General features: G+C 40.0%; 1 protein-coding gene across 2 annotated transcripts in view; it reads right to left on the bottom strand.

Moving 5' to 3' along the window:
- The window catches only part of MAP3K5 (mitogen-activated protein kinase kinase kinase 5), a 282,518-nt gene that overhangs the window by 113,998 nt on the left and 142,249 nt on the right, over window positions 1-26,271 (bottom strand). For both annotated transcript variants that reach the window (XM_075862477.1, XM_075862478.1), the window contains exons 11-13: window positions 14,815-14,922; window positions 14,557-14,606; window positions 1,346-1,441 (exon numbers count right to left, since the gene is read on the bottom strand). In XM_075862477.1, coding sequence (XP_075718592.1) covers window positions 1,346-1,441; window positions 14,557-14,606; window positions 14,815-14,922 — 254 coding nt within the window. The remainder of the gene's footprint in view (window positions 1-1,345; window positions 1,442-14,556; window positions 14,607-14,814; window positions 14,923-26,271) is intronic.

Raw genomic sequence — 26,271 nt, 5'->3', positions numbered from 1 at the left:
AAAGTGTCTCTTACAGCACATATTAATGCCTGCATAGCAGCTGACAACTGCGATCCCTGTTCTGACTCTAAATCAGAGGACACCAGTATGGAAAGAAGCGGATCCACATTGGAGGCAACCTGATCTTTGAAGACTGCAACGGGATAGTCTAAAAATGTCCTCTAGGGCCTGAACAAAAGACAATGCCCATTCAGCTGGTGCCATAGCCTCGGGGGGGGGGGGGGGATCTTAGTAAGTACTTTACATCACAACCACCACAGGCATAAAAAATAGCCTTGCCTAACATTATTGGCTGCTTGGTAACATCCTCCCAAAGAGAAGACATGACAGAGGGGGGAAAAGAAATAAGCTAACAGTAATGTCTGGAGAAGAAACTGAACCCCCCCCCCCCCCGGGAAAGCACAAGAAACAAAAAAAAAAAAAACAATACATTCAAATGTAGGCCTACCAGACCTTTGTTCCTTTGTGAATGAAGACCGGAGAAGTACGACACCAGAAAACGAGTTACTGCAGAGCTAAAGTCTTTAAGTTGGTTTAGAAAATGGAGCAGTTTCCAGAGACCTAAGCCCCGCACTCTCATCCCAGTCTTCCGAAAAGGTCTTCCTCCAATCAAAAGCAGACACGATGAGGGAGGCAATAGAGTGAAAAGGAACAAATGACAGGTGGGCGGCAGAGGCAAAACAGATCACAAAAACGTGGCCAAGGCAGACCGAAGACGGGGGCTAGATTAGAAAGCCAGGACGTAGTGATGGCGGGAAGAGCAGCGAGAACGGTGATTAACCCGCAAAAGAACCAGAAACAAAGTTTCAGAGTTAAACCCGTAGAAAAGAAATCCCTTCCCAATAAAAAACAGCCCTTAGAGTAGAGTCTCATAGCACTTCCCCAGACAGATGGAGAAATAGAGGGGTATGGGAACATAATTACCCACAGACTTGTTCAGGTGCACGCAGGGTCACCTATTCAGTAACCTCGCACATAAAGTGGGGTACTGCAAAGGAGTCTGCGGAAGCAGAAGATATACGTAAGGTGACCAGCAAAGAGGAAGAAACAGGCAGAGTGCTGCCTGGCTTCCCGATAGCACTGTAAACAGCCTGAAACTGAGAAAAAAAGAAGAAGAAGAAATGAAACGAAAAAACAAACAAAACAAAAAACAGCAGACTAGAGTTTCAGGTCATGTCTGCCTCCTACAACATTAGGCTAAAAACGGAATTAACCAGTGTCTGTGGGAAGGTTATGGCTTGCCTGGGCGACCCAAGACTCTTTCCTACCTAGTGTCACCTCCTACGATGTGTCCCTCGATGATTAACAGGAAAGTTTTAACTTCCCAAGGAAATAGTAAACATACTTTTTACAGTGAAGTTCTGAACAGAAGTAGATCTGGAAGTCATCGGAGTTGTGCAGCACATACAGAAAGCAGCACCTTTCTTCAAACTTCGAGATGCTGAGAGGGAGAGGGAGAGAGAAAGGATGTTAGAAACCAGTTTTAGATTTACATAAATTATGTTCAGTTATGAGCCATTTTACATAGACGCAACCCAAGCAATGAAATTTCAACAATGGCATACATTCAAGCAAAAATCAAGCTATTCAGTTAATAAAAAGTAGTCAACCTTGTCCAAAACAACAGTCTACAGTCTGTTGACCATTTGACCGGGAGCTATGAAGAATTTAATTCCTCATAGATGCCCTGATTTCTGATCATACTGCTTCTGCAGGTGTGCAGATAGGAAAAGGGGTAGGTGGTGCATGTGCCCAAGGTGCAAATAGGATGGAGAGAAGAGGGACAATGACAGTAGAATCAAGAGCCCGATCTCCCTGAACTCAATTGTATCTGTGTCCTTAACCCTTTCAAGACCGAGCTCATTTTGGCCTTCAGGACCAGCCCCATTTTTTCAAATCTGACATGTGTCACTTTATGTGGTAATAACTCTGGAATGCTTTTGCCTATCCAAGCGATTGAGATTGTTTTCTCGTGACATATTGTACTTTATATTAGTGGAAAAATTTGGTCAATAAATTCATTGCTTATTTGTGAAAAACACCAAAATTTAGAGAAAATTTGCAAAAATTATGATTTTTCTAATTTTAAATGTATCTGCTTGTAAAACAGATAGTAATACCACACAAAATTGTTACTATTTCACATATTCCATATGTCTACTTTATATTTGCATAGTTATTTGAACATTTTATTTTTCCAGGACGTTACAAGGCTTAGTACTTTACCAGCAATTTCTCACATTTTCAAGAAAATTTCAAAAGGCGATTTTGACAGGGACCAGTTCAGTTCTAAAGCGGCTTTGAGGGCCTTATGTACTAGATAGACCCATAAAATCACCCCATATTAAAAACTGCACCCCTCAAAGTATTCAAAACAGCATTCAGAAAGTTTCTTAACCCTTTAGGCGTTTCACAGGAATTAAAGCAATGTAGAGGGGAAATTGACAAATTTTTTTTTTTTTTGCTGCAATTCATTTGTAATACATTTTTTTCTGTAACACAGAAGGTTTTACCAGAGAAACGCAACACAATATTTATTGCCCAGATTCTGCAGTTTTTAGAAATATCCCACGTGGCCCTAGTGTGATAATGGACTGAAATACCGGCCTCAGAAGCAAAGGACCACCTAGTGGATTTTGTGGCCTTTTTTTAGAATATATTTTAGGCACCATGTCGGGTTTGAAGAGGTCTTGTAGTGCCAAAACAGTGGAAATCCCCCAAAAGTGACACGGTTTTGGAAACTGCACCCCTCAAGGAATTTATCTAGGGGTATAGTTCGCATCTTGACCCTACAGGTCTTCTGCTATGTTTATTGGAGTTTGCCTGTGAAAGTGAAAATCTACTTTTTTTCTGAAAAATATTTTAAAAAAAATAAGATTTGCAAGGAATAAAGAATAAAAAGCACCCCAAAACTTGTAAAGCTACTTCTCCCGATTACAGCAATACCCCATATGTGGTACTAAACTGCTGTTTGGACCCTCGGCAGAGCTCAGAAGGGAAGGAGCGCCATTTGGATTTTGAAGCGCAGATTTTGCTGGATTGGTTTTCAGTGCCATGTTGCGTTTGCAACGCCCTGGAGGGAGCAAAACGGTGGAAACCCCCCAAAACTGACCCCATTTTGTAGACTACACCCCTCAAGGAATTTTTCTAGGGGTATAGATAGCATTTTGACCACACAGTTTTTTTGCTGAATTTAGTGGAATTAGGCCGTGAAAATGAAAATCTACTTTTTTCTGGAAAAACATAGAAATGTTTAATTTTTACAATGAATAAAGGAGAAAAATCACCCCAAAATTTGTAAAGCAATTTGTCCTGATTACAGCAATACGCCATATGTGGTAATAAACTGCTGTTTGGACCCACGGCAAGACTCAGAAGGGAAGGAATAATATTTGGCTTTTGGAGCTCAAATTTAGCTGGAATGGTTTTCTGGTGTCATGTCGCATTTGCAAAGCCCCTGAGGTACCAAAACAGTGGAAACCTCCCAAAAGTCCCTTTAGGGGACCTGAACGAGCGATAATTAGGTCGCTGGTACAATACACTGCAGTACTAATGTATTGCAGTATAATATTTTTACAGGCTCCTGTAACAGCGTGATCGCTGTTCCTGTCCATTAGTCCCGGGTGTCAGCTGTAATACACAGCGGACACCTGCAGAATATGGAGCGGGCGCAGTGCATGAGCCCGCTCCATATATAACTCCCGGCACCACGACATGCTATTAAGTCGTGGTGTGCGAAGACGTTAATGCGCAGCTGATGGTGCAAAGTGAAAATTCACATTTTCCACGGATATGCCATTTTAATGCACAATATGTTGTGCCCAGTTTGTGCCACTGAAGACAAATACCTCATACAAGGTTGAGCGGGTTCTCCCGGATATAAAATATCATATATGTGGACGTAAGCTTGTGTTTGGGCACGCTGTGGGGGCACGCTGTGGAGGGAGCGCCATTTGGCTTTTGGAGCGCAGAGTTTGCTTGGTAACTGTTCTGTTTGGGGTTTTGCTGGTATTTCAGTTTATGATGTGGGGATATGTGTAAATTGGGCAGAGTACATCAGGACATAATAAGAGGGTATAATAATTTGGTAAATAAATAATAATCCGCAGATATGTGGCCAATGTCGCACTGATAAATGGCGCCCGATCTTATCAGCTTTTGGACACTGCACAATTTCTGTCGCTATATTCTGAGAGCCAGAACTTTGTTCTTCACCGGAGCCATGCGAGGGCTTATTTGTTGCGGGACAATCTGTCGTTTTCATTGGTACCATTTTAGGGTACATGTGATTTTTTTTTATCACTTATTAGAATTTTTTGGCAAGCAAAGTGACAAAAAAACAAATTCTGACAATGTTTTTTGTCTTTTTTTTCTTTTTACACTTTTCACCGTGCGCTATAAATGACATTTTACTTTATTCTGCAGGTCGATACGATTACGGCGATACCAGACGTATATAGTTTTTTTTATGTTTTGTGGCATTTGCGCAATAAAATCACTTTTCAATAAATTTATTTTTTGTGTCACCATATTCTGAGAGCCATAACTTTTTTCTTTTTCAGTCAAAAAAGCTGTGTAAGGGCTTGTTTTTTGCAGGACGGGTTGTCGTTTTTATTGGTACCATTTTAGGGTACATGCGACTTTTTAATCACTTTTTATTCTATATTTTTGGAGGGTTGATGACCAAAAAAATAGTGATTCTGACATTGTTTTTTAATTATTTTTTTTACGCTGTTCACCGTGCGGGAAAAATAATATTATAGTTTTATAGTTTAGGTCGTTGTGAACGCGGTCATACCAAATATGTGTACTTATTTTTAACATTTTCATTTTTTCCCTATAATAAAAGACTTATTATAGGAAAAAAAGCATTTTTTGTTTTTGTAACTTTTATAACTTGTTTTTACACTTTTATGAAACATTTTTATTACTTTATTTTTTACTTTTTACTCGAAGACTGGCAGCACTGATGTCTGCTATAATACATTACACTACCTAGGTAATGTAACGTATTATAAACTGTCAGTGTGACGCTGAGAGTCACACTGACAGGAAGCTTATGCGGACCGGCCTCCGGCTGGTTCTCATAGGCTGCTGTGCATGGCAGACCCGGGGGCCCTTGTATGGCCTCCGGTTCTGCCTTATAACCGACTGCAGCACCTGCAATCGGTCCCCGGGAAAGTTTGTTGTAGCAACAAACTTTCCAGTTTGTTGTAGTAACAAACTTTCCATTTCGTTGCTACAACAAACTTTCCCTGCGATCACATGACCAGGACCTGAACCAATTAGGTCCCGGTCATGTCTCCAGGACTTGAGGCAGGGGTTAACAGCGCTACTCAGACACCCGGATCGCGCTTTTAACACACACCGTGAATTCACGTCGGCGCTGCACAGAGCCCAGCAAATGCCGACGTGAATTTACTGTGGGCGGTCGGGAAGCGTTTAAAGAGGCTCGGTCACCAGATTATAAGTGCCCTATCTCCTACATAACGTGATCGGCGCTGTAATGTAGATAACCATGTTTTTTATTTTGAAAAACGATCAATTTTGAGCAATTTTAGATTTATGCTAATTACTTTTTTAATAGACAACTGGGCGTGTTTTTACTTTTTTTACCAACTGGGTGTTGTAAAGAGAAGTGCATGACGCTCCCGACGATTCGGTAAAGTTTCTGTCTCACGAGATCACGCTGTGCTGTCATTCACAGAAACTTTACCTAAGTGTCGGGATTGTGAATAGACATCGCGTCCTGGCTGGAGGCAATGTCTATTCACTCTCAAGACACTTTGGTAAAGGTAATGTGGGAGTATCTGACAGTACAGCGTGATCTCGCGAGAAATATCCCACATGTGGCCCTAGTGTGCTAATGGACTGAAGCACAGGCCTCAGTAGCAAAGGAGCACCTAGAGAATTTTGGGGCCTCCTTTCTATTAGGAAATATATTAGGCACCATGTCAGGTTTGAAGAGGTCTCGTGGGGCCAAAATAGTGGAAACACTCCCAAAAAACACCATTTGGCAAACTACACCCCTCAAGGAATTTATCAAGGGGTATAGTGAGCATTTTAACACCACAGGTTTTTTGCTGAATTTAGTGGAATTAGTCCGTAAAAATGAAAATCTAAATTTTTTCCAATAAAACTTAAATTTCAATTTTTACAAGGAATAAACACACCAAGATCCGTAAGGCAATTTCTCCTGATTTCGGGAATACCCCATATGCAGTAATAAATGGCTGTTTGAAAACATGGCAGGGCTCAGAAGGGAAGGAGCGCAAATTGGCTTTTGGAGCTCAAGTTTGCTGGATTGTTTTTCGGGTGTCATGTCGCATTTGCAAAGCCCCTGAGGGACCAAAACAGTGGACACCCCCCAGAAGTGACCCCATTTGGGAAACTACAGCCCTAAAAAGAATTTATCTAGGAGTATAGTGAGCATTTTGATCCCATAGGTTATTTGCTGAATTTAGTGTAATTAGGCCGTGAAAGCCTCTATTGTTTTTTATTATTTTTTGTTACGGCGTTCACCGTGCATTATAAATGACATTTAATTTATTCTGTGGGTCGATGTGATTGCCATGATATCATATGTATATATAGTTTTTGTTTTACGGTGTGTAAAATCACGGTTTTAAAAAAACTTTAGTTTTTATGTCGCCATATTCTAAAGAGCCACAACTTTTTTTATTTTTCCACAAAGAAAGCTGTGTGAGGGTACCATTTGTGGGTACATGCGACATTTTGATCCCTATTTATTACATTTTTTGGGAGCTGAACTAAAAATAGTGATTCCGGTATAGTTTTTTTATGGCGTTCACCGTTTATTTTATTTTTTTCTGATAATAAAGGACTTTATAAAAGGTGAAAAAGGGCGATTTTTAATTTTACTATTTTGAGATTTTACTTCTATAAATTTGTTTGTAACTTTCTATTTTTTTAAATTTTTTTAGTCCCACTGGGGACTTGCAGATCCAATTGTTGGATCGTTGTTATAATACCCTGCAATACTTATGCATTGCAGGGTATAATACCTGTCAGTTTCACACGGACAGGGGGCATATTAGGTCCTGCCTCCGGCAGGACCTAATCTCCTTCCATAGGTGGCAGACCAGATACCTTTGTTAGGCTTCCGGTTGCCATAGCAACAATCGATCCCTGCAATCGCGCCGCATCGTGCCGATGTTGTTATAACAACTTAAATGCGGCGGTTGCTATTGACCGCCGCATTTAAGCGGTTGATCGGCGGGGATCACGGCTGTTTTCCCCCAGTACTAAGGCTGCTAGAAGCAGCCTGTACTGGGAGATGTCGGGCTACGGGAAGTGCCTGTGTGCTGTTAGGAGCACATGTAGATTAACGGGCTGCACGCACAAGGACCACTGCTGCAGCCCGTTAACCTACGTGAGTTGGTCGGGAAGGGGTTCTAAGATGTAGATGCAATTGAGTAGCCTTAAACTCTTCCCGCTCCTAGACGTACTATTAGGTCATGGTAACTGTATCGTTCGCGCTCCATGACCTAATAGTACGTCACGGGAGTAACGGCCATTTCGGCCGTCTTCCCGACACATACAGGAGCGGTGACAGCTGCTGTCTCGTGCAGCAGTTGCCGCAGCTCCTACAGCGGGGACCGATCGCTGTATCCCCGCTGATTAGCCCCTTAAAAGCCGCGTTCAATAGCGGCTTTTTAGGGTTAAACCGATAGCGGCCGGCGATGGTGGCTATGTCGACCGGACGCCTAACAATGGACTCCGGCTACGCCATCTACAGAAGCCTAGGGGGTCCTTACAAAGTCAGGACCCACTATGCTTGGTGTCAGTAAGTAGCGGACAGCTCTAATACACTGCACTACGCATGTAGTGCAGTGTATTAGAATAGCGATCAGGGCCTCCTGTCCTCAAGTCTCCTAGTGGGACAAAGTAATAAAGTTAAAAAAATAAATAAAAATTGTGTAAAAATAAGAAAATAAAAAAGTTTTAAAAGTAAAAATCCCCCATTTTCCCTGATCAGTCTTTTATTATTAATAAAAATATCGAAACAAATAAAACTATACATAATTCGTATCGCCGAGTCCATACCGGCCTGAACTACAAAATTATTTTGTTATTTATACCGCGCATTGAACGCCATAAAAGAAAACAACAATAAACCATTCCAGAATCACAATTTTTTTGTCGCTTCACCTCCCAAAAAATGGAATAAACAGAGATCAAAAAGTCGCATGTACCTAAACATGGTGCTGATCGAAACTACAGTTTGTTACGCAAAAAACAACCTCGCACGGCTTTCTTGATAGAAAAAGAAAAAAGTTATGGCTCTTAGAATAAGGCAACACAAGTAAATGATATTTTACAAAAAGTATTTTATTGTGCAAACGCCATAAGACATTAAAAAAAACTATAAACATATGGTATCTCCGTAATCTCATCGACCCGCAAAATAAAAAGTGAAAGTCATTTATAGCGCACGCTGCAAAACAAAAAAAATGAACAAAAAACAATAGTAGAATTGATGTTTTTTATAGTCACCATGCCTCTTAAAAATAGAATAAAAACTGATCAAAACGTTGCAGGCACCCCATGAAAACTACAATGAATTCCTCAAGGGGTCTAGTTTCCAAAATAGGGTCACTTTTTGAGGGTTTCCACTGTTTTGGCACCACAAGACCTCTTCAAACCGGACATGGTACCTTTACGACACTAGGGCCATATGTGGGATATTTCTCAAAACTGAAGAACCTGGGCAATAAGTATTGAGTTGCGAATATCTGGTAAAACCTTCTGTTTTACAGAAAAAAATTGAACAAAAAGGATTTTCTGACAAAAAAAAAGAAAAAAAAGATATGTCAATTTCACCTCTACTTTCCTTTAAATTCCTGTGAAACACCTGAAGGGTTAATAAACTTTCTAAATGTTGTGAATACTTTGAGGGGTCTAGTTTCTAAAATGGGGTGTTTGATGGGGGTGTCTAATATATAGGCCCCTCAACGCAACTTCAGAACTGAACTGGAACCTAAAAAAAAAATTTGGCAATACTTCGCTTCTTACATTATACTGATAATGAGCAGCGCCCACCCGAGATGACCCCAGTTTTGACCGTTTGTATAAACGGAGACCCCTATGAGGCCATTTTAAAGGGAGGCTTCAATTCCGCCAGTATCTGCCGAGTAAGAGGGCAAGGTATGGTGTGAAGATATATAAGCTGTGCGAGAGTGCATCAGGGTATACCTACAAATTTAGGGTATATGAAGGGAAGGACAACAGTATTCAGCCCCCGGAATGCCCCCCCCCCCTTACTGGGAGTTAATGCAAAAATTGTGTGGGATTTGGTGCACCCACTGCTGGACCAGGGTTACCACATCTACCTGGATAATTTTTATACCGGCATCCCACTCTTCAAGTGCCTCACTTCCAGAAGTTCTGCAGCATGCGGCACTGCTAGAAGAAATCTGAGAGGCCTCCCTAAGTCTCTGCTTGGGCAAACACTCAGAAGGGGTGAGAGCAGGGCACAATCTCGCAGCAACATATTGTGTGTCACGTACAAGACAAGAGTGATGTCCTTCAATTGACAACAATACATGCCCACACCAGTACCCACGTACCGTACGAGGTACCAGTACAGAGACCCCAAAACCAGACTGCATCCTGGACAACAATAGGTACATGGGAGGGGTGGACTTGTCAGATCAAGTCCTGAAGCCCTACAACGCCATGCGGTGTGGTATAAGAAGCTGGCCGTGCACATCATACAGATGGCATTGTACAATGCGTACGTGCTACATCGATGTGCAGGCCAGACGGGAACTTTCCTGGAATTTCAAGAGGTGGTTATCAAGAACCTAATCTTTAGCAACCAAGAAGGGGGGGCACCCAGTACTTCTGGAAGCGAGGCCACAGGCATCGTACCAGGGCAACACTTTCCAGGAGAAGTTCCCCAAACTGCTAAAAAGGGAAAAAGTCAAAAGAGGTGCAAAGTCTGCTATAAGAGGGGGATAAGGAATGACACAATATATCAATGTGACACGTGTCCCGAAAAACCAGGGCTCTGTATGAAAATGTTTTCAAATTTATCATACATCCCTTAATGCACCATCTGCTGCGCATTACCTTTTAGACAATACCTGTGGGATCAAAATGCTCACTACACCTCTAGATGAATGCCTTAAGGGGTGTGATTTCCAAAATTGGGTCTCTTCTGGTGAGTTTTCATTGCTTTGATACCTCTGGGGCTCTGCAAATTCGACATGGCACCCAAAAACGAATCCAGCAAAATCTGGACTCCAAAGAACACATAGCGCTCCTTTCCTTCTAAGCCTTCCCATGGGCCCAAACGGCAGTTTATCACCACAAATCGGGTATTGCCGCACTCAGGACAAATTGGGCAACAAAATGGGGTGTTTTATTTCTTGTGAAAATTTTTGTAATTTCACAGCCCAATTCAAATACGTGCTGTGAAAAAACTGTGTGGTCAAAATAGTAATGTCAGGGATCATTACTATGTATATTGTTTGAAAAATATTATCCTTACATATATATATATATATATATATATATATATACAGTCCAAAGGTAGATGAACACAGCACTCCAATGGTTTCCAGGAAATCAGGCCATGTGCTCGTTACCTGGGGTTGAATCAATTCCCCAAAGAGATAGACAAAAGCATAGAACACAGCAACGGCACCAGGACTTCAGAGTAGATGAAAGCAAAAAGTGGATTTAATTCACCTCAATACAGCAACGTTTCGGTTCAACAGCCATGGCTTGAGAAAGGTTCCTGTTGAACCGAAACGTTGCTGTATTGAGGTGAATTAAATCCACTTTTTGCTTTCATCTACTCTGAAGTCCTGGTGCCGTTGCTGTGTTCTATGCTTTTGTCTATATATATATATATATTCAGTATATTACACAAAGAGATTGGATTCATGGAGCAAAAAGAGCCTGCATAACACGCCTATGGAAGACACCGCCCCCTGGAATGCAAAGAGGAGTGTGCAGAAGAATGTACAGGAAAACTTACAGCAGAGGAGCCAATGGGACTTAAGCAAGTCCCACATCTCGAGGGAGGGGCATGTGTCTCCTCTGTCTGTTTCTTTGTTCTGAATAAAGTTCAGTTCTCCTCTTTTCTGATGAAGGGAAAGTTGTGTAGCAAACATTTCTGACTGGTTCACTTCTTTCCAGGCATGCCTTCAGCTTTCAATTTACAGAGGTGGTTATTCGGTGTGAAATGACAGGGAGAAAGGAGCTTCCCTGATATACGGACCTGACATTAACAACAACCATACATGAATTCCTTGAGGGGTGTAGTTTCCAAAGTGGGGTCACTTTTGGAACCTCAACACCTCTTCAAACTTGGCATGCTGCCTAAAATATATTCTAATAAAAAAAAAAAAAAAAAAGAAAAAAAAAAAAAAAAAAGAAGCCCCAAAATGCACTAGGTGCTTCTTTGCTTCTGGGCCTTGTGTTTTAGTCCACGAGCACACTTGTGGGACATTTCTAAAAACTGCAGAATCTGGACAATGCGTATTTAGTAGTGTTCCTCTGGTAAAACCTTCTGTGTTATAGAAAAAAAAAATGGAATGAAATTGAAATTCAGCAAGAAAAATGAAATTTGCAAATTTCACCTTCACATTGCTTTAATTCCTGTGAAATGCTTAAAGGGTTAAAAAAAACTTTCTAAATGCTGTTTTGAATACTTTGAGGGGTCTAGTTTTTAAAATGGGGTGTTTTATGGGGGTTTCTAATACATAGGCCCCTCAAAGCCACTTCAGAACTGAACATGTACCTTCAAAAAAAGGCTTTTGAAATTTTCTTAAAAATATAAGAAATTGCTGTTTATGTTCTAAGCCTTGTAACGTCCAAGAAAAATAAAGGAATGTTCAAAAATGATGCCAATCTAAAGTAGACATATGGGAAATGTGAACTAGTAACTATTTTGGGTGGTATAACCATCTGTCTTACAAGCAGATGCATTTAAAATTCAGAAAAATTCTATTTTTTTCAAAATTGTGCGGTTTTTCACAAATAAACACTTAATATATCGAACAAATTTTACCACTAACAAAGCCCAATGTGTCACGAGAAAAAAATCTCAGAATCGCTTGGATACTTTTAAGCATTCCGAAGTTATTACCACATTAATGTCCGATTTAAAAAATGGGCTCTGAGTCTTAAGGCCAAAACAAGGCTGCGTCCTTAAGGGGTTAATGGTGCTGGCGGGGCAAGAGAGCCATCATTTCCCTGCCCCACCATTCGGCACTTTCTGTGATGCAGGCAGCGCAATGACGTCATGGCACTGCCTGCCTCATTCGACTTGAGCAGAAGAGGCCAAGCTTGCATCGCTGGATGACAGCATGTAAACTGGGACAGGTGAGTATGTTTGTAGCACTCTTCTACAGGGGCAGAATGTGTGGCGTTTTATTTTCTGGGAGCACAGTGTATTACACAATTGAATTCAGGGGGCACAATGTAAGGCGCTATGATATTCAGGGGCAAAGCGTGTGGCATCAGGAGGATTTTGTGTTAATATATAGGTGCGGATATGTTGGAAAAAGCGAGGAGCCGAAGACACCTGACCAGAAAACGCTGCAGATATGCGTAGTGGCTTGGAGTAGTTATCAGTGGCATAACTACCGCCATAGCGGCCCGCGGCATTAGAGGTCCGTGCCACACGCCGGCACAGGTCCCCCCATGCCCGGTGGCGCAGCGAGCAGCTGCTACAGTGGTAGCGATGCTATATTGAATAGTATCTGCATCCTTAGGATGTAGATACTATTGAACACTATCAGTTCTTGCACACGTCCGAGATCGGCCCGTGAAAAACGGATTTCCCGGCCAGACCGCGGTACTGGTGGACGGGACTCCTGGCATCATAGACATTTATGTTGCTAGGAGTCCCTGCCTCCCACGGAACTGCTGTTCCGTACTGAACAAAATGATACAGTACAGAATAGCAGTTACGTGGGGAGGCAGGGATTCCTAGTATCATAAACGTCTATGATTCCAGGAGTGCCGTTCACCTCTACTGTGGTCGGGCAGGGAAATCCGTCTAACGCACGGACTGGGCTCGGTCGTGTGAAAGAGCTGGGCAGAGCAGGAAGTTCGCTCCCTGCTCTGACATTTACTAGGCTACAGGCCGTACAGCACTGGATCACGCTGGCCTACGGAAGGATCACGTCGGCGTTGTGGAGCAGTTCCATTCCACGGTAAGAATATATATTTTTTGTTTTATTTGTTTGGGGGGCGCTGTGTACAAGGGAGGGCTGTATGGCAGAATCTGCAGGGGGCTGTATGGCAGAATCTACAATGGGGGAGCTGTATGGAAGAATCTATAGGGGGGCTGTATAGCAAAACCTACAGGGGGCAGCTGTAATGCAGAATCTACAGGGGGGCATTATCTACGAGAGGCGTCTGTGTGTGACACCAAAGAGTAGGGAGGTGGGCCCAATGTTTCTTAGTTATGCCACTGGTAGTCATCATAGAGGTCTGGATCAGATGGCGAAGAAAAGGAAGAACGACGACTCAAATCAGGGCAGAAGTCATCTGTGAGTCACTGAATGTAAATGTTTATTCTTTAAAAATAATCCCTCATACATCTATTTAATTGTTCTAGTGATCTGCAATACCAGCCAAAAAGCGTGGGGACAGGTGAGGCGCTGTTTCTGGAAAAGCAGCCATGTTTTAATAATCCTATTTAACCCTTTTAAGTGCCTACAAGTAGGAATATACTTTAAAGGTGTAATTCAGTCGATAGATATTTATCACCTATCAAATTGATAGTAGATAAATTATTGACCACTGGGACCCCCATGCCATGCTCCCTAGAATGGAAGACATCTGTCATCACAGCATGAGAAATGAGATGCCTAAGGCCCCATGCACACAACCGTGCCCGCAATCACGGCCCGCGATTGCGGGCACGGCCGGCCGCTGACTGACAGCCGCATTTTCGGGCCGTGCTCCTATACAATGTATGGGAGCACGGCCCGCAAAATGCGAAAGAACGGACATGTTCCATAATTCCCGGAACATTTCCACGGCACTGACACCCTTCCGTAGTGCTACGGAAAGGTGTCAGTGTTCAATGAAAGTGAATGGCTCCGTTTTTGCGGACCGCAATTGCGATCCGCAAAAACTGAGGTTGTTTGCTGTCGTGTGCATGGGGCCTTACAACTCTATTGGAGTTACGGAAACAGATTACTGTGATCAATCATTTTCTTTCCATAACTCCTACAGAGTTGTATGGAGAGGCAGCTTGCGTGATCAACCCCTTCTCCATAAAAAGTCCAGCTTACTGGAGATCTAGCAATCTGTGGAGGTTCCAGCAGTCAGACCCCCACAAATCTAACAGATACAGGTTATCGGCTAGAATACCCTTTTAATTCAGTTTTAGATGTGAACAGAGTAGAAACGCAAAATCAGTACAAGTTAAAGAAATAAATGTTATTTAGCATGTATTAAAGATTTAAACTATGAATTTTAGTAAAAAGTGGGCATATGCTTTGGTTATCAGTTGCATCATTCCATTTAACAGAAGGGTTCTTTCATGCACTCACACTTAAAACATACCTTACACCTCTTATGGTAGAAGAACTGAAATTCCACTCATGAAATCCTTTCTGAAAAATGCGTAGAAAAAAGTGGTTAGGTGTGTTTTTGTATTATTCTTACTAACGCTTCATCAAGTATCAGATTATTCATAGAGCATTACTTAGAATTTATTGTCATATGTCCTTTTTTATATGACATTATACACAATTGATACTGATTATATTTTCGATTACATTGATATGCCATCTTATTTTATGGTTATTCCATATAAATTACCTTATCATCAGGAAGAACATGCCAAATAGAAATAGTTTTCTCATCAGCTTCGCTATTGATTGATAGATAGGATGGCTGATAGATCTTTGTAGGTTCCAGGATCAAGACCTAGTCAAAATTAAGAACAAAAAAACAAAAACTTTAGAAACATGTATAACAGGTCCTATTTCGAAGTTACTAGAAGGTGGCCCCATTTGGGACACTGCTCTATATCCGCTATAGCGGAGAGCCTCTACTCAGAGCAATTCTCCATACAGAGGACCTGTCACATCAGTGCATTACAAGGACAGCCCAATCCTTTATGTTATTCAGAGGAAATTATTAGACACCGATTGCTTTCCTCAATGAAAACAAATCGATTTGGGATTTGGGGGGGGGGGGTTTGAGTCCCATCAGCAGAACACTCTCTGATATCACCTAATCATTGGGCACCATTTAAACAAAAAAACATTTCAAAACTGGACAAATTCTTTAAACCAATAATGGACAGTCTGATGGTTCCCAGACACATCTAAAGAAAAAAACAAAAAACACCAATGCAGTGCATATCTGATGCTTTTTGGTTTTGATAAAATCGCTTAGTTCAAATATGAAGTCTACCTCTTTTAAGTGATTTTCAGAGCTCTGGACGGGAGAAACACTAAACATGCCCCCCATCTATACGTTCTGGCTATCAGCCAAAATCATTGGATCATCTAAAAATAAAAAACTGGGGGTTGAGATTTTGATTTCCATTTAATTTTAACTTTGTAAATAGAAGCTTTCTAGATTGGATTTTAGAAACATAACATATTAAGAAAAAAATGAGCATTGGAAACATCTCACACTAATTTGGCTGCCGTCAACAGAACATAAGATCTGAAAAATCCCCATAATCTTGCTCTATATTGATCCGGCCCTGTCCCCTGCTGCCCCAGTTATCACGAATTCCTCTGACATCGATGTTACCGGTGTGGTCGACGGTGGAGACTCTGGTCTTTTGACCTTGCCTTCTGCATGAAGCCTACTGGTGCTCTTGTTCCCTTGATAGATGGACCTATAATTGCCACTGACCTAGGATTACTCGGATATCCACTCAGCGCCTCAAGTGAACATTCTTCACAACATTTAAAAATACAAAAAAAAAAAACCTAGGGCCTGAAAAAAAATACAAAAAATATAGTAGTAGTGGCATTTACGGTTTAGAAATCAGAAGAAGAATAGCCCAATGCTTTGGACAGTAGAAAATTAGAAGATGTTTGGATACATCTATGCTCTATTTAAATTGGAATAGTCTTTAAGAAAAGATCATGTGGGTAAAGTAATGAGTGGGGTAGGAGAAGCGGAAACCAGGATAATGTAACAACGCTGGCTGGCCACAAGATAGCAGAAGTGCAGAACAAGACTTCACCTACTGAAATCCCCTTTCCTGGAGACAAACTGTCTCCCAGTTATCCCCAAGATTTACAGTAAGTTGGAATTGTGAGCCAACCACTCATTCGAAGGGAAATATGGAGCACATACTTCTAGAAGGGAACAGGAATACATGAAAACAATACCTCACAGATTGAAGACGTGGATGGTAACAAGATAATGATCTCAGACAGATGATGGAACAAACGGATTACGTGTGATAACAGTCGGATAATGGTAAAAAAATTTTTTTTTTTAAAAATAGATGATTGGTGATGACAAGATGACTAACCCTATAGCTATTCCAGGATCTCTCTCTAAACACTGACCCTAACACCAGACCGAACTAACCCTCACTGTCCCAAACACTTTCCCGGATCTGCAGACACGGTTTGTAATACAAACCCCGGAAAAACATTAGTAAACCGAGGCAATGAAAACAAAAACGAAATAGATCCACAACCCAGTGAAACCATGCTAGGCAGAAAGGAGAACAATAGAGACCAAATAAACTGAACAACTAAACCAGACCAGAAACACTTAAGCAAACAAAGACTGGGGAAACACAAGACAGAGCTGGAAAAACAGAAGACTAGGCTGGTAACACACTGGCTTGTATTTCTCTATACTCTAAACACAAATAGCATATGCCATCACCGGCACCATACCGCTGGAGCCAGGCATAGAGACCAGGTCATTCTCTCTAAACGAGCCTCAGTGTCTCACATCAGTCTGGTCATCAGACCTGCACTGATGAATAAACTGTAGAAAACTTGTCATAAGCAAATACCTCAGCTGCTGATTTAAAGCTTGCAGATGACTAGCCTGCGGGAATAGACCTGTCGCTCGTAATAAGTGTAGGATGTAAGCAGCTTGATATAAAAGGATCTTTAACCCCTTTAGGACTGGCCTATTTTAGGTCTGTAGGGTAAAGCATCTTATTTCGCTTTGACATTCTGGCATTTCATGAGCCACAACTTTTTTTTATTTTTCCGTATGTAACTGTATGAGGGCAAATTTTTGGCAGGACGAGTCATTTTTTAATAGAACCACTTTAGGATACATAAAAGATTGATTAACTTTTGTCAGCTTTTTTTTTTAAGTCGGGGGGTGGAAAAAAAAAGCTATTCAGTTTTTTTTGGGTTTCAGACTTATGCCATTGACCGTGCATCATAAATAACATAACGTCACCTTTATTATAAGGTTTGGTACTATTACTAAACCAAAAAAGAGATCTTGATATCATGCAATTATATTCGTCAAAATACAATTTTATTAAATAAATTTACAATTTTTTACACATCAGTACAAGAATACAAAAATAACCCCCCTCCCAAGTATATACTATAGACATTTAAAATATATTAAAAGAAAGCCAGGTGACTCCTAATATGATATCATGAATCATGAGTAGTGGTAACTTCTCACAAAATACACATACCCCTCAGGTGAAAATCGAACTAGATACCATGTGTGTTACTGTGGACACAGAATGCAGAACACGATCTATTAGAACAAATAGAATATCAAATCTTATAGAAATAGCATGACCCGTATGAATCCACTGTTATTTCATGGAGGCGGTTTATAGATGATGTTTTGTTCGCATGGCAGGGCTGCGAGCGGGACTTGACATAATTTCTTGACTATTTGAATGATAAGCACATGAATGTCAAACTTGTCAGTAAGTATAGTCAAACTGAAATAGAATTCTTGGATCTTAAAATTCTGATTGAATCAGATGGTTGGGTGGTGACTGATATATTTAGAAAAGACACCTCCGTAAACTCTTATTTGAAGGCTGACTCCTCACATCCAAAAGATGTTATTAAAGCTATTCCAAGGGGACAATTTATACGTGCAAGACATATTTGTTCCTCGGACACATGTTTTGAGAATAGATCCAAAGACTTAACTGAAAGATTCCTCAAAAGAGGTTATGATAACACTCATGTCAAACGGGAATATGCGTATGCAAGGACCCTGAAAAGAAATGACCTTTTGAAACCCAAAACAACAACAAAAAAACAACTGAATGATACCACTGTGAGATTTATCTCCAGGTTTAATAAAAATTGGAACTCTATTCGTAATATCTTTCAGAAACATTGGTCCATATTACTCACGGACAAAAGATTAGGTAGGATACTGACTGATAGTCCAGCGATGACACCGCGTCGAAGCCCTAATTTACGGGATATGTTGGTTCGGAGTCATTATGTCCCTCCTATGAACAAATATTTATTTGGATCTAGGGGACCGAGATGGGGCAATGTGCCTTGTGGATCTTGTGGTGCTTGCCCAATAAGAGAACTAACTCCTTTTTGGGGTCAGATCCTGGACGATCCTTTAGTATAGTACATTTTATAAATTGTAATGTGCGTAATGTGATCTATCACGCACAATATCCGTGCAATAAAATCTATGTGGGGATGACCACGAGGGAGTTAAAAGTGCGCGTGATGGAGCACATTCGGGACATTAAGGGAATTGCCAATGGAGAATTTGATGAAGGTTTTGGGGATCAAAATAAGCCATTAGCTAGGCACTTTAGGGACCATCATGATAGGAATTGGAGACCGCTCAAAATTAAGTGGATTGATCGGATCTATCAGGGGAATCGTGGGGGTGATGTCTTTAGGGACCTTTTGCGGAAGGAGACTAAATGGATTGTGATCTTGGATACTATGTCTCCTAAAGGCCTTAACGAATCTCAAAGTTTTGCATCCTTCTTGTAAGTATTGTGTTATATTTGTGTTTTTTAATTGATATATTCCAGCTACTCTGATTAGATCCCGTTTGACTGATTCGGTCATGAATTCAGTTACCGATAACCTATACAACTATGTGACTACGATGGAAGATAAAATGGATGATGGAAGAATTACTACCATGAAGTTACACCATAAGCCTGTCGTAATGCAATTTAATCTACGTATGGTACCTGTTTTTTGACAGGGTTGATACCTGTTTTGTTATTTGTAACATCTACTGCATAAAGTGTTGTACTGGATTGGCAATTGGCTGTCACATGTATTCACCTTAACCCCTTCCCGACATGCGCTGTACATGTACGGCGCTGTCGGGAGGTGCTTCCCGCAAAGCGCCGTACATGTACGGCGCAGTGATTGTGCGGGCTCAGAAGCAGAGCCGGCACCATCACCGCGGGGTGACAGCTGTATTATACAGCTGGCACCCTCCTGTAACTGCCAGGACCGGAGCTATTCTCCGACCCGGCAGATTAACCCCTCAGATGCTGCGCTCAATAGAGCGCAGCATCTGATAGGTTTTCACCCGATCGGCAACCCAGTGATGCAATCGCTGGGTTGCTGTGGCAATTGGACGCCAGAAAATGGCGTCCGAGTCTGCCTTGTACGGGAGCCGATGAGGACCCGCCTGCGGCGTGTCCTCATAGGCTTGCTGTCAGTGAATAACTGACAGCGCAAATACACTGCACTACGTATGTAGTGCAGTGTATTAGAGTAGCGATCGGGGCATCAGGCCCTCATGTCCCGTAGTGGGACAAGTCAGAAAAGTAAAAAAAAGATAATAAAAATGTGGTAAAACAATAAAAACACACACATTTCAAATAAAAATAAAGCTAAACTGACTTTTTTCCCATAGTTAGTCTTTTATTATGGGGAAGACCGTAAAAATTAAAAAAACTATACATAATTGGTATCGCCGCGTCCGTAACGCCCCAAACTACAAAACTATTATGTAATTTATCCCGCACGGTGAACGCCGTAAAAAAACAAAACATGAAAAACAACGCCAGAATCTTTGTTTTTAGGTCACATCTCCTTTCAAAAAATGCTATAAAAAGTGATCAAAAAGTCACATTTACTCCAAAATAGTACTAATAAAAACAACAATCCGTCCCGCAAAAAATAATCCCTGACACCGTTTCGTGCACGCAAAAATAAAAAAGTTATGGGTCTTAGAATGGCGACACAGAAAACAAATGATTTTATAAAAAAAGTGATTTTATTGTGCAAAAGCTGCAATACATAAAAAAAACTATATAAATTTGGTATCGCCGTAATCGTATCGACTCGCAGAATAAAGCTAACATGTAATTTAGGGCACACTGTGGATGCCGATTAAAAAAACAGTAAAAAACGATTCCAGAATTGCTTGTTTTTGGTAATTTCCTTTACCAAAAAATGAAATAAAAGTGATCAAAAAGTCGTATGTGTTCTAAAATGATACCAATAAAATCTACAGCCCGTCTCGCAAAAAACAAGCCCGCACACCGCTCAATCAACTGAAAAACAAAAAAGTTACGGCACTAGTAATGCGGTGATGAAATAACATCTCAATGCGCAGGCCGGAGGGGAACATTCCTTCAGTTTCAGGGCCCTAGTATTTAGGAACTAGGAAAGGGAGGGACATAGCACATCCGATGGAAGCGAGGGTGTCCGTATTATACCAGCGCAAAACTTTCCCAGTAATATTTCCCAAACTACGAAAGAGAAAAAGTCCCCAAAAGGTGCAGAGCGTTACAGAAGGGGGCCTGCGCATAACGGATCGCTTCACAGCGTAACCCACATCTATGGAGAATTTTATTATTTACCCCATTAGTATACCCTCTTATTATGCCCTGATGTACTCCGCACAGATTACATATACCCTGATGTTCTCCGCACAGATTACATATGCCCCTGATGTACTCCGCACAGATTACATATACCCCCACATTATAAACTGAAATACCAGCAAAACCCCAAACAGAACTGTTACCAAGCAAAATCCATGCTCAAAATGGCGGTCTATTCCTTCTTAGCCCTACAGTGTGCCCAAACAGCAATTTATGGCCACAAGTAAGGCATTACCATACCCGGGAGAACCCGCTTAACAATTTATGGGGTAAGATTCTCTAGGGGCACAACATATTGTGCGGTGAATAGGCAATTTTCACTTTGCACCATCCACTGCGTATTCATTTCTGAAAAACACCTATGATGTCTAAATTCTCACTACACCCCTTGATAAATGCCTTTAGGGGTGTAGTTTCTAAAACGGGGTCACTTTTGTTTCGTACATCAGGGGTTTTGCAAATGCAACATGGCGTCCGCAAACCATTCCAGCAAAATCTACGCTCCAAAAGATAAGTACCGCTCCTTTTCTTCTGAATGCTCCCATATACGTAAATAGCCTATTATAACCACATATGGGGTGTTACCGTACTCGGGAGAAATTACTTTACAAATGTTGGGGTGCTTTTTCTTCTCTATTCCTTGTAAAAATGAAAAATGTTGATCTAAAACTACATCTTGTTGGAAAAAATATATATTTTTCATTTTCATAGCTTAATTCTAATTAATTCAGCAAAAAACCTTTGGGATCAAAATTTTCACTATACCCCTAGATGATTCCTCAGGGGGTGCAGTTTCCCAAATGGAGTCACTTTTGGGGTGTTTCCACTGTACTAGTACTACAGGGGCTCAGCAAATGTGACATTGCGCCCAGACACTATCCAAAATCCAAATGGTGCTAGTTCCATTCTGAGCCCTACCGTGTGTCCAAACAGCCGTTTATGACCACATGTGGGGTATTGTTTTACTCGGGAGAAGTTGCTTTACTAATTTTATGGTGCTTTTTCTCCTTCAGTCCTTGTGGAAATGAAAAAAAAATACCTAAACCTACATTTTATTTGAAAAAATGTAGATTTTCATTTTTACGGCCTACTTCCAATAAGTTCTGTAAAACACCTGTGGGGTCAAACTGCTCACTATACTCCTAGATAATTTCCTCATGGGGTGTAGTTTCCAAAATGGGGTCACTTGTTGGGGGTTTCCACTGTTTTGTCACCTTAGGGGCTTTGCAAATGTGACATGGCCTCCGCAAACCATTCCTGCTAAATTTGAGCTCCAAGAGCCAAATGGCACTCTTTCCCTTCTAAGCCCTGCCGCGTGTCCAAACAACCGTTTATTACCACATGTGGGGTATTGTTTTACTCGGGAGAAATTTCTTTACAAATTTTATGGTGCTTTTTCTCCTTTAGTCCTTGTGGAAATGAAAAAAAATTAGCTAAACCTACATTTTATTTGAAAAAAATGTAGATTTTCATTTTCATGGCCTAGTTCCAAAAATTTTTGCAAAAAAACTGGCCGGTCAAAATGCTTGCTACACCCCTAGATAAATTCCTTGAGGGGTATAGTTTCCAAAATGGGTTCACTTGTTGGGGGTTTCCACTGTTTTGTCCCCTAGGGGGCTTTGCAAATGCGACATGGCCTCCGCAAACCATTCCTGCTAAATTTGAGCTCCAAGAGCCAAATGGCGCTCTTTCCATTCTAAGCCCTGCCGTGTGTCCAAACAACCATTTATTACGACATGTGGGGTATTTGTTTTACTCGGGAGAAATTGCTCTACAAATGTTGTGGTGCTTTTTCTACTTTAGTTCTTTTGGAAATGAAAAAAAATTAGCTAAACCTACATTTTATTTGAAAAAATTTAGATTTTCATTTTCATGGCCTAGTTCCAAAAATTTTTGCAAAAAAACTGGCCGGTCAAAATGCTTGCTACACCCCTAGATAAATTCCTCGAGGGGTGTAGTTTCCCAAATGGGGTCACTTTTGGGGGGTTTCCACTGTTTTAGTTCCACAAGACCTGTTCAAAGCTGACATGGTGCCTAAAATATATTCTAATAAAAAGGAGACCACCAGGTGCTCCTTTGCTTCTGAGGCCGGTGCTTCAGTCCAGTAGCACACTAGAACCACATGTGGGATATTTCCTAAAACTGCAGAACCTGGGCAATAAATATTGAGTTGCATTTCTTGGGTAAAACATTCTGTGGTACAAAAAAAATGGATTCAAAATGAATTTCTGGAAAAAAATAATGAACTTTGTAAATTTCACCTCTACTTTGCCTTAATTCCTGTGCAATGTCTAATGGGTTAAGAAACTTTCTAAATGCTGTTTTGAATACTTTGAGGGGTGCAGTTTTTAAAATGGGGTGACTTATTGGGGGTTTCTAATATCGAAGGACCTCAAAGCCGCTTCACAACTGAACTGGCCCCTGTAAAAATAGCATTTTGAAATTTTCTTGAAAATGTGAGAAATTGCTGCTAAAGTTCTAAGCCTTGTAACGTCCTAGAAAAATAAAATGATGTTCAAAAAACGATGCCAATCTAAAGTAGACATATGGGGGATGTTAGTTAGCAACATTTTTGTGTGGTATAACTGCCTGTCTTACAAGCAGATACATTTAAATTGAGAAAAATGCAAATTTTTGCAATTTTTCGCTAAATTTTGGTGTTTTTCACAATTAAATACTGAATGTATCGGGCAAATTTTGCCAGTAACATAAAGTCCAATGTGTCACGAGAAAACAATCTCAGAATCACTTGGATAGGTAAAAGCATTCCGGAGTTATTACCATATAAAGTGAAACATGTCAGATTTGAAAAATGAGGCTCTGTCAGGAAGGTCAAAAGCGGCCAAAGAGGGAAGGGGTTAATGATACTATGCTGTATTTGTTTATAATGTATTTGTATATTGTGCTTGTAATGTTATTATTTATATTTAGATTTTTGTACGTATCATTGTATATGAATGGTGTATATATATTTTTGTAATATCAATTTGGTTTTTGTGCCTAAAATATGCGTATATATGTGTGGGTATTTATTATACATAATATATAATTTCTGTGGGTGTTATTTTGTTTTAATTAATAATGTATATTGATTATGTAAATTGTGAAAATACATTTGAATTAATTTCACAGTGGTATATGTGTATGGTATGCGCTTGGATTATGCACAACCATATGTTGTAATTTTATGTATGTATTGTTTGGTGCACATTTTCACTTAACACAGGAATATAAAATATTATATATATATTATATATATATATATATATAATATGTATTTTTTCTTGATTTGTATTTGATTGTTTCGGCGATGGCTTGGCTGTCTGGCATGGGGTTGGTCCCGGTGTATATTCCTGAGCGGAGGGCCCCCGCTTGGTGGGTATCCCGGGTGTCCGCCCCTTGTGGGACTTTCATGGCTCTTGCTGCAGCATTTGCTGTCTCACCATGAAATTATTGCATATTCATATTTTCACATTTATTAAATTATATATATATATATATTCATACACAAGTTATTAATTTAAATTGGTTATATTATATATAGCCGATTTACATAACACAATGATATTGTGTATATAATTGTGTAGTATCACATTTTTTATACATATGATTCATTATACTTTGTTCACTATTTTTTGTTTTTTTATTCATTTAATTACTTATTTAATTATGATTAAATAGTCTTTATTATTATTTTTCTATTTATATATGCAGATACATGATTTATATACATATATTTTCTTTGGCACAAGTAATCAACTTATTCACTCATTAACTACCAACTGTGTGTCGTATATTGATACAATATGGTCTTATATCCAGTTCCAATGATATCCTTTGCAATCTATCTATATGCATTACGTGACTAGTGATGCATACTGATGATTGCATTGTATGGGATGCACTGGTATATATTTAAAAACTTAAACATTTCCATGTCAATGTTTGATTTATAATCCCTTGGAGATATAAGGTTGATATTACCCTATTAATGATGCATTTGTATAATAATTATGCCTGATGGTGGTGAGCTTGCGCGCTGCGGCACTCACCGCTCTCAGACCGGAAGTAGTCAGGATAATGACGGACATTGCTGATGCTTCGCATTTAGTGGTGCTCGTCATGACGCTGACGGTGAGACGTCGGTGGGCGTGAGTGGTGTGCGACACACCATTGGTCATTGGGGTTTTCCTACACTGTATTTAAACTGGAATTGTCAGAGTAGCAATCACTACTACTGACGAAGGTTGTGAAACGCGCGTCGAGGTGCTCGGTGTCCAGGTGCCGTATCACACTCATCATGTCCTCCTCAGGTATGCCGAATTATCACCACTAGTAACTTTAAATCCTTATGTGTTACCAATTGTAATGTTATCCTTTTTTCTTACACCGTTTTGAAACAGGATCACTAGCATGGTCACGCTATTTCTATAAGATTTGATATTCTATTTGTTCTAATAGATCGTGTTCTGCATTCTGTGTCAACAGTAACACACATGGTATCTAGTTCGATTTTCACCTGAGGGGTATGTGTGTTTTGTGAGGAGTTACCACTACTCATGACATATTAGGAGTCACCTGGCTTTCTTTTAATATATTTTAAATGTCTATAGTATATACTTGGGAGGGGGGTTATTTCTGTATTCTTGTACTGATGTGTAATAAATTGTAAATTTATTTAATAAAATTGTATTTTGACGAATATAATTGCATGATATCAAGATCTCTTTTTTGGTTTAATAAATGTGAATATTGTGGTATCTTGCGTATAATGAACTAGCAAGAAATATATTTATATAGGTTATAATTGGTACTATTACGGCTATACAAAATATGTTTTTTTTTTGTTTGTTTTTTTTTTAAGGTTTTACTACTATTTAACAATAATAGTAAAATTTTGTTGAAAAAAATGTTGTTTTTATGTGACCGCATTTTAAGAGACATAACTTATTTTTCTGTCATTGTAGCCATATGTCAGTTTATTTTTTGCTGAACAAATTATATTTTTAACAGAACCCTTTTAGGGTACATATAAATTATTGATTAACATTTCTTATTTTTTAGTCGGGTATGGAAAAAATAAAAAAAAAAGCAAGGCGACCGTAGTTTGTGTTTTCATTTTACCACAGTTTAACTGCGCTTGAAGTAACATTATTATATGGGTTGTTATGACTGTGGCGGCAATTTTTAAAAAAATACAATACACATATACGTTAACATTTTTGTTAAAAAAAAAATGGAAACATTGTATTTAAAAAAATTTTTTTATTTATTTTTTTATTTTTTTAAAGTCCCCCTAGGAAGCTTAACAATGGCATCTTCTGATCACTTCTATAATGCTTTGGTATACTTAGTATGTCGTACCATTATTGCTGGTCTGAAAACGAACAGTCAATCTATTAGGCCAAGCCTTTGTCTAATAGGCATAAAGAAATGGCAAGCCTGGCAATCACGGGGTGCCGATA

Source organism: Rhinoderma darwinii, chromosome 4 (genome assembly GCF_050947455.1).
Source record: "Rhinoderma darwinii isolate aRhiDar2 chromosome 4, aRhiDar2.hap1, whole genome shotgun sequence".
Lineage (NCBI taxonomy): Eukaryota > Metazoa > Chordata > Amphibia > Anura > Rhinodermatidae > Rhinoderma > Rhinoderma darwinii.
The sequence above is the reverse complement of the archived record's forward strand: the minus strand, read 5'-3'. Positions and strand labels throughout refer to the sequence as shown.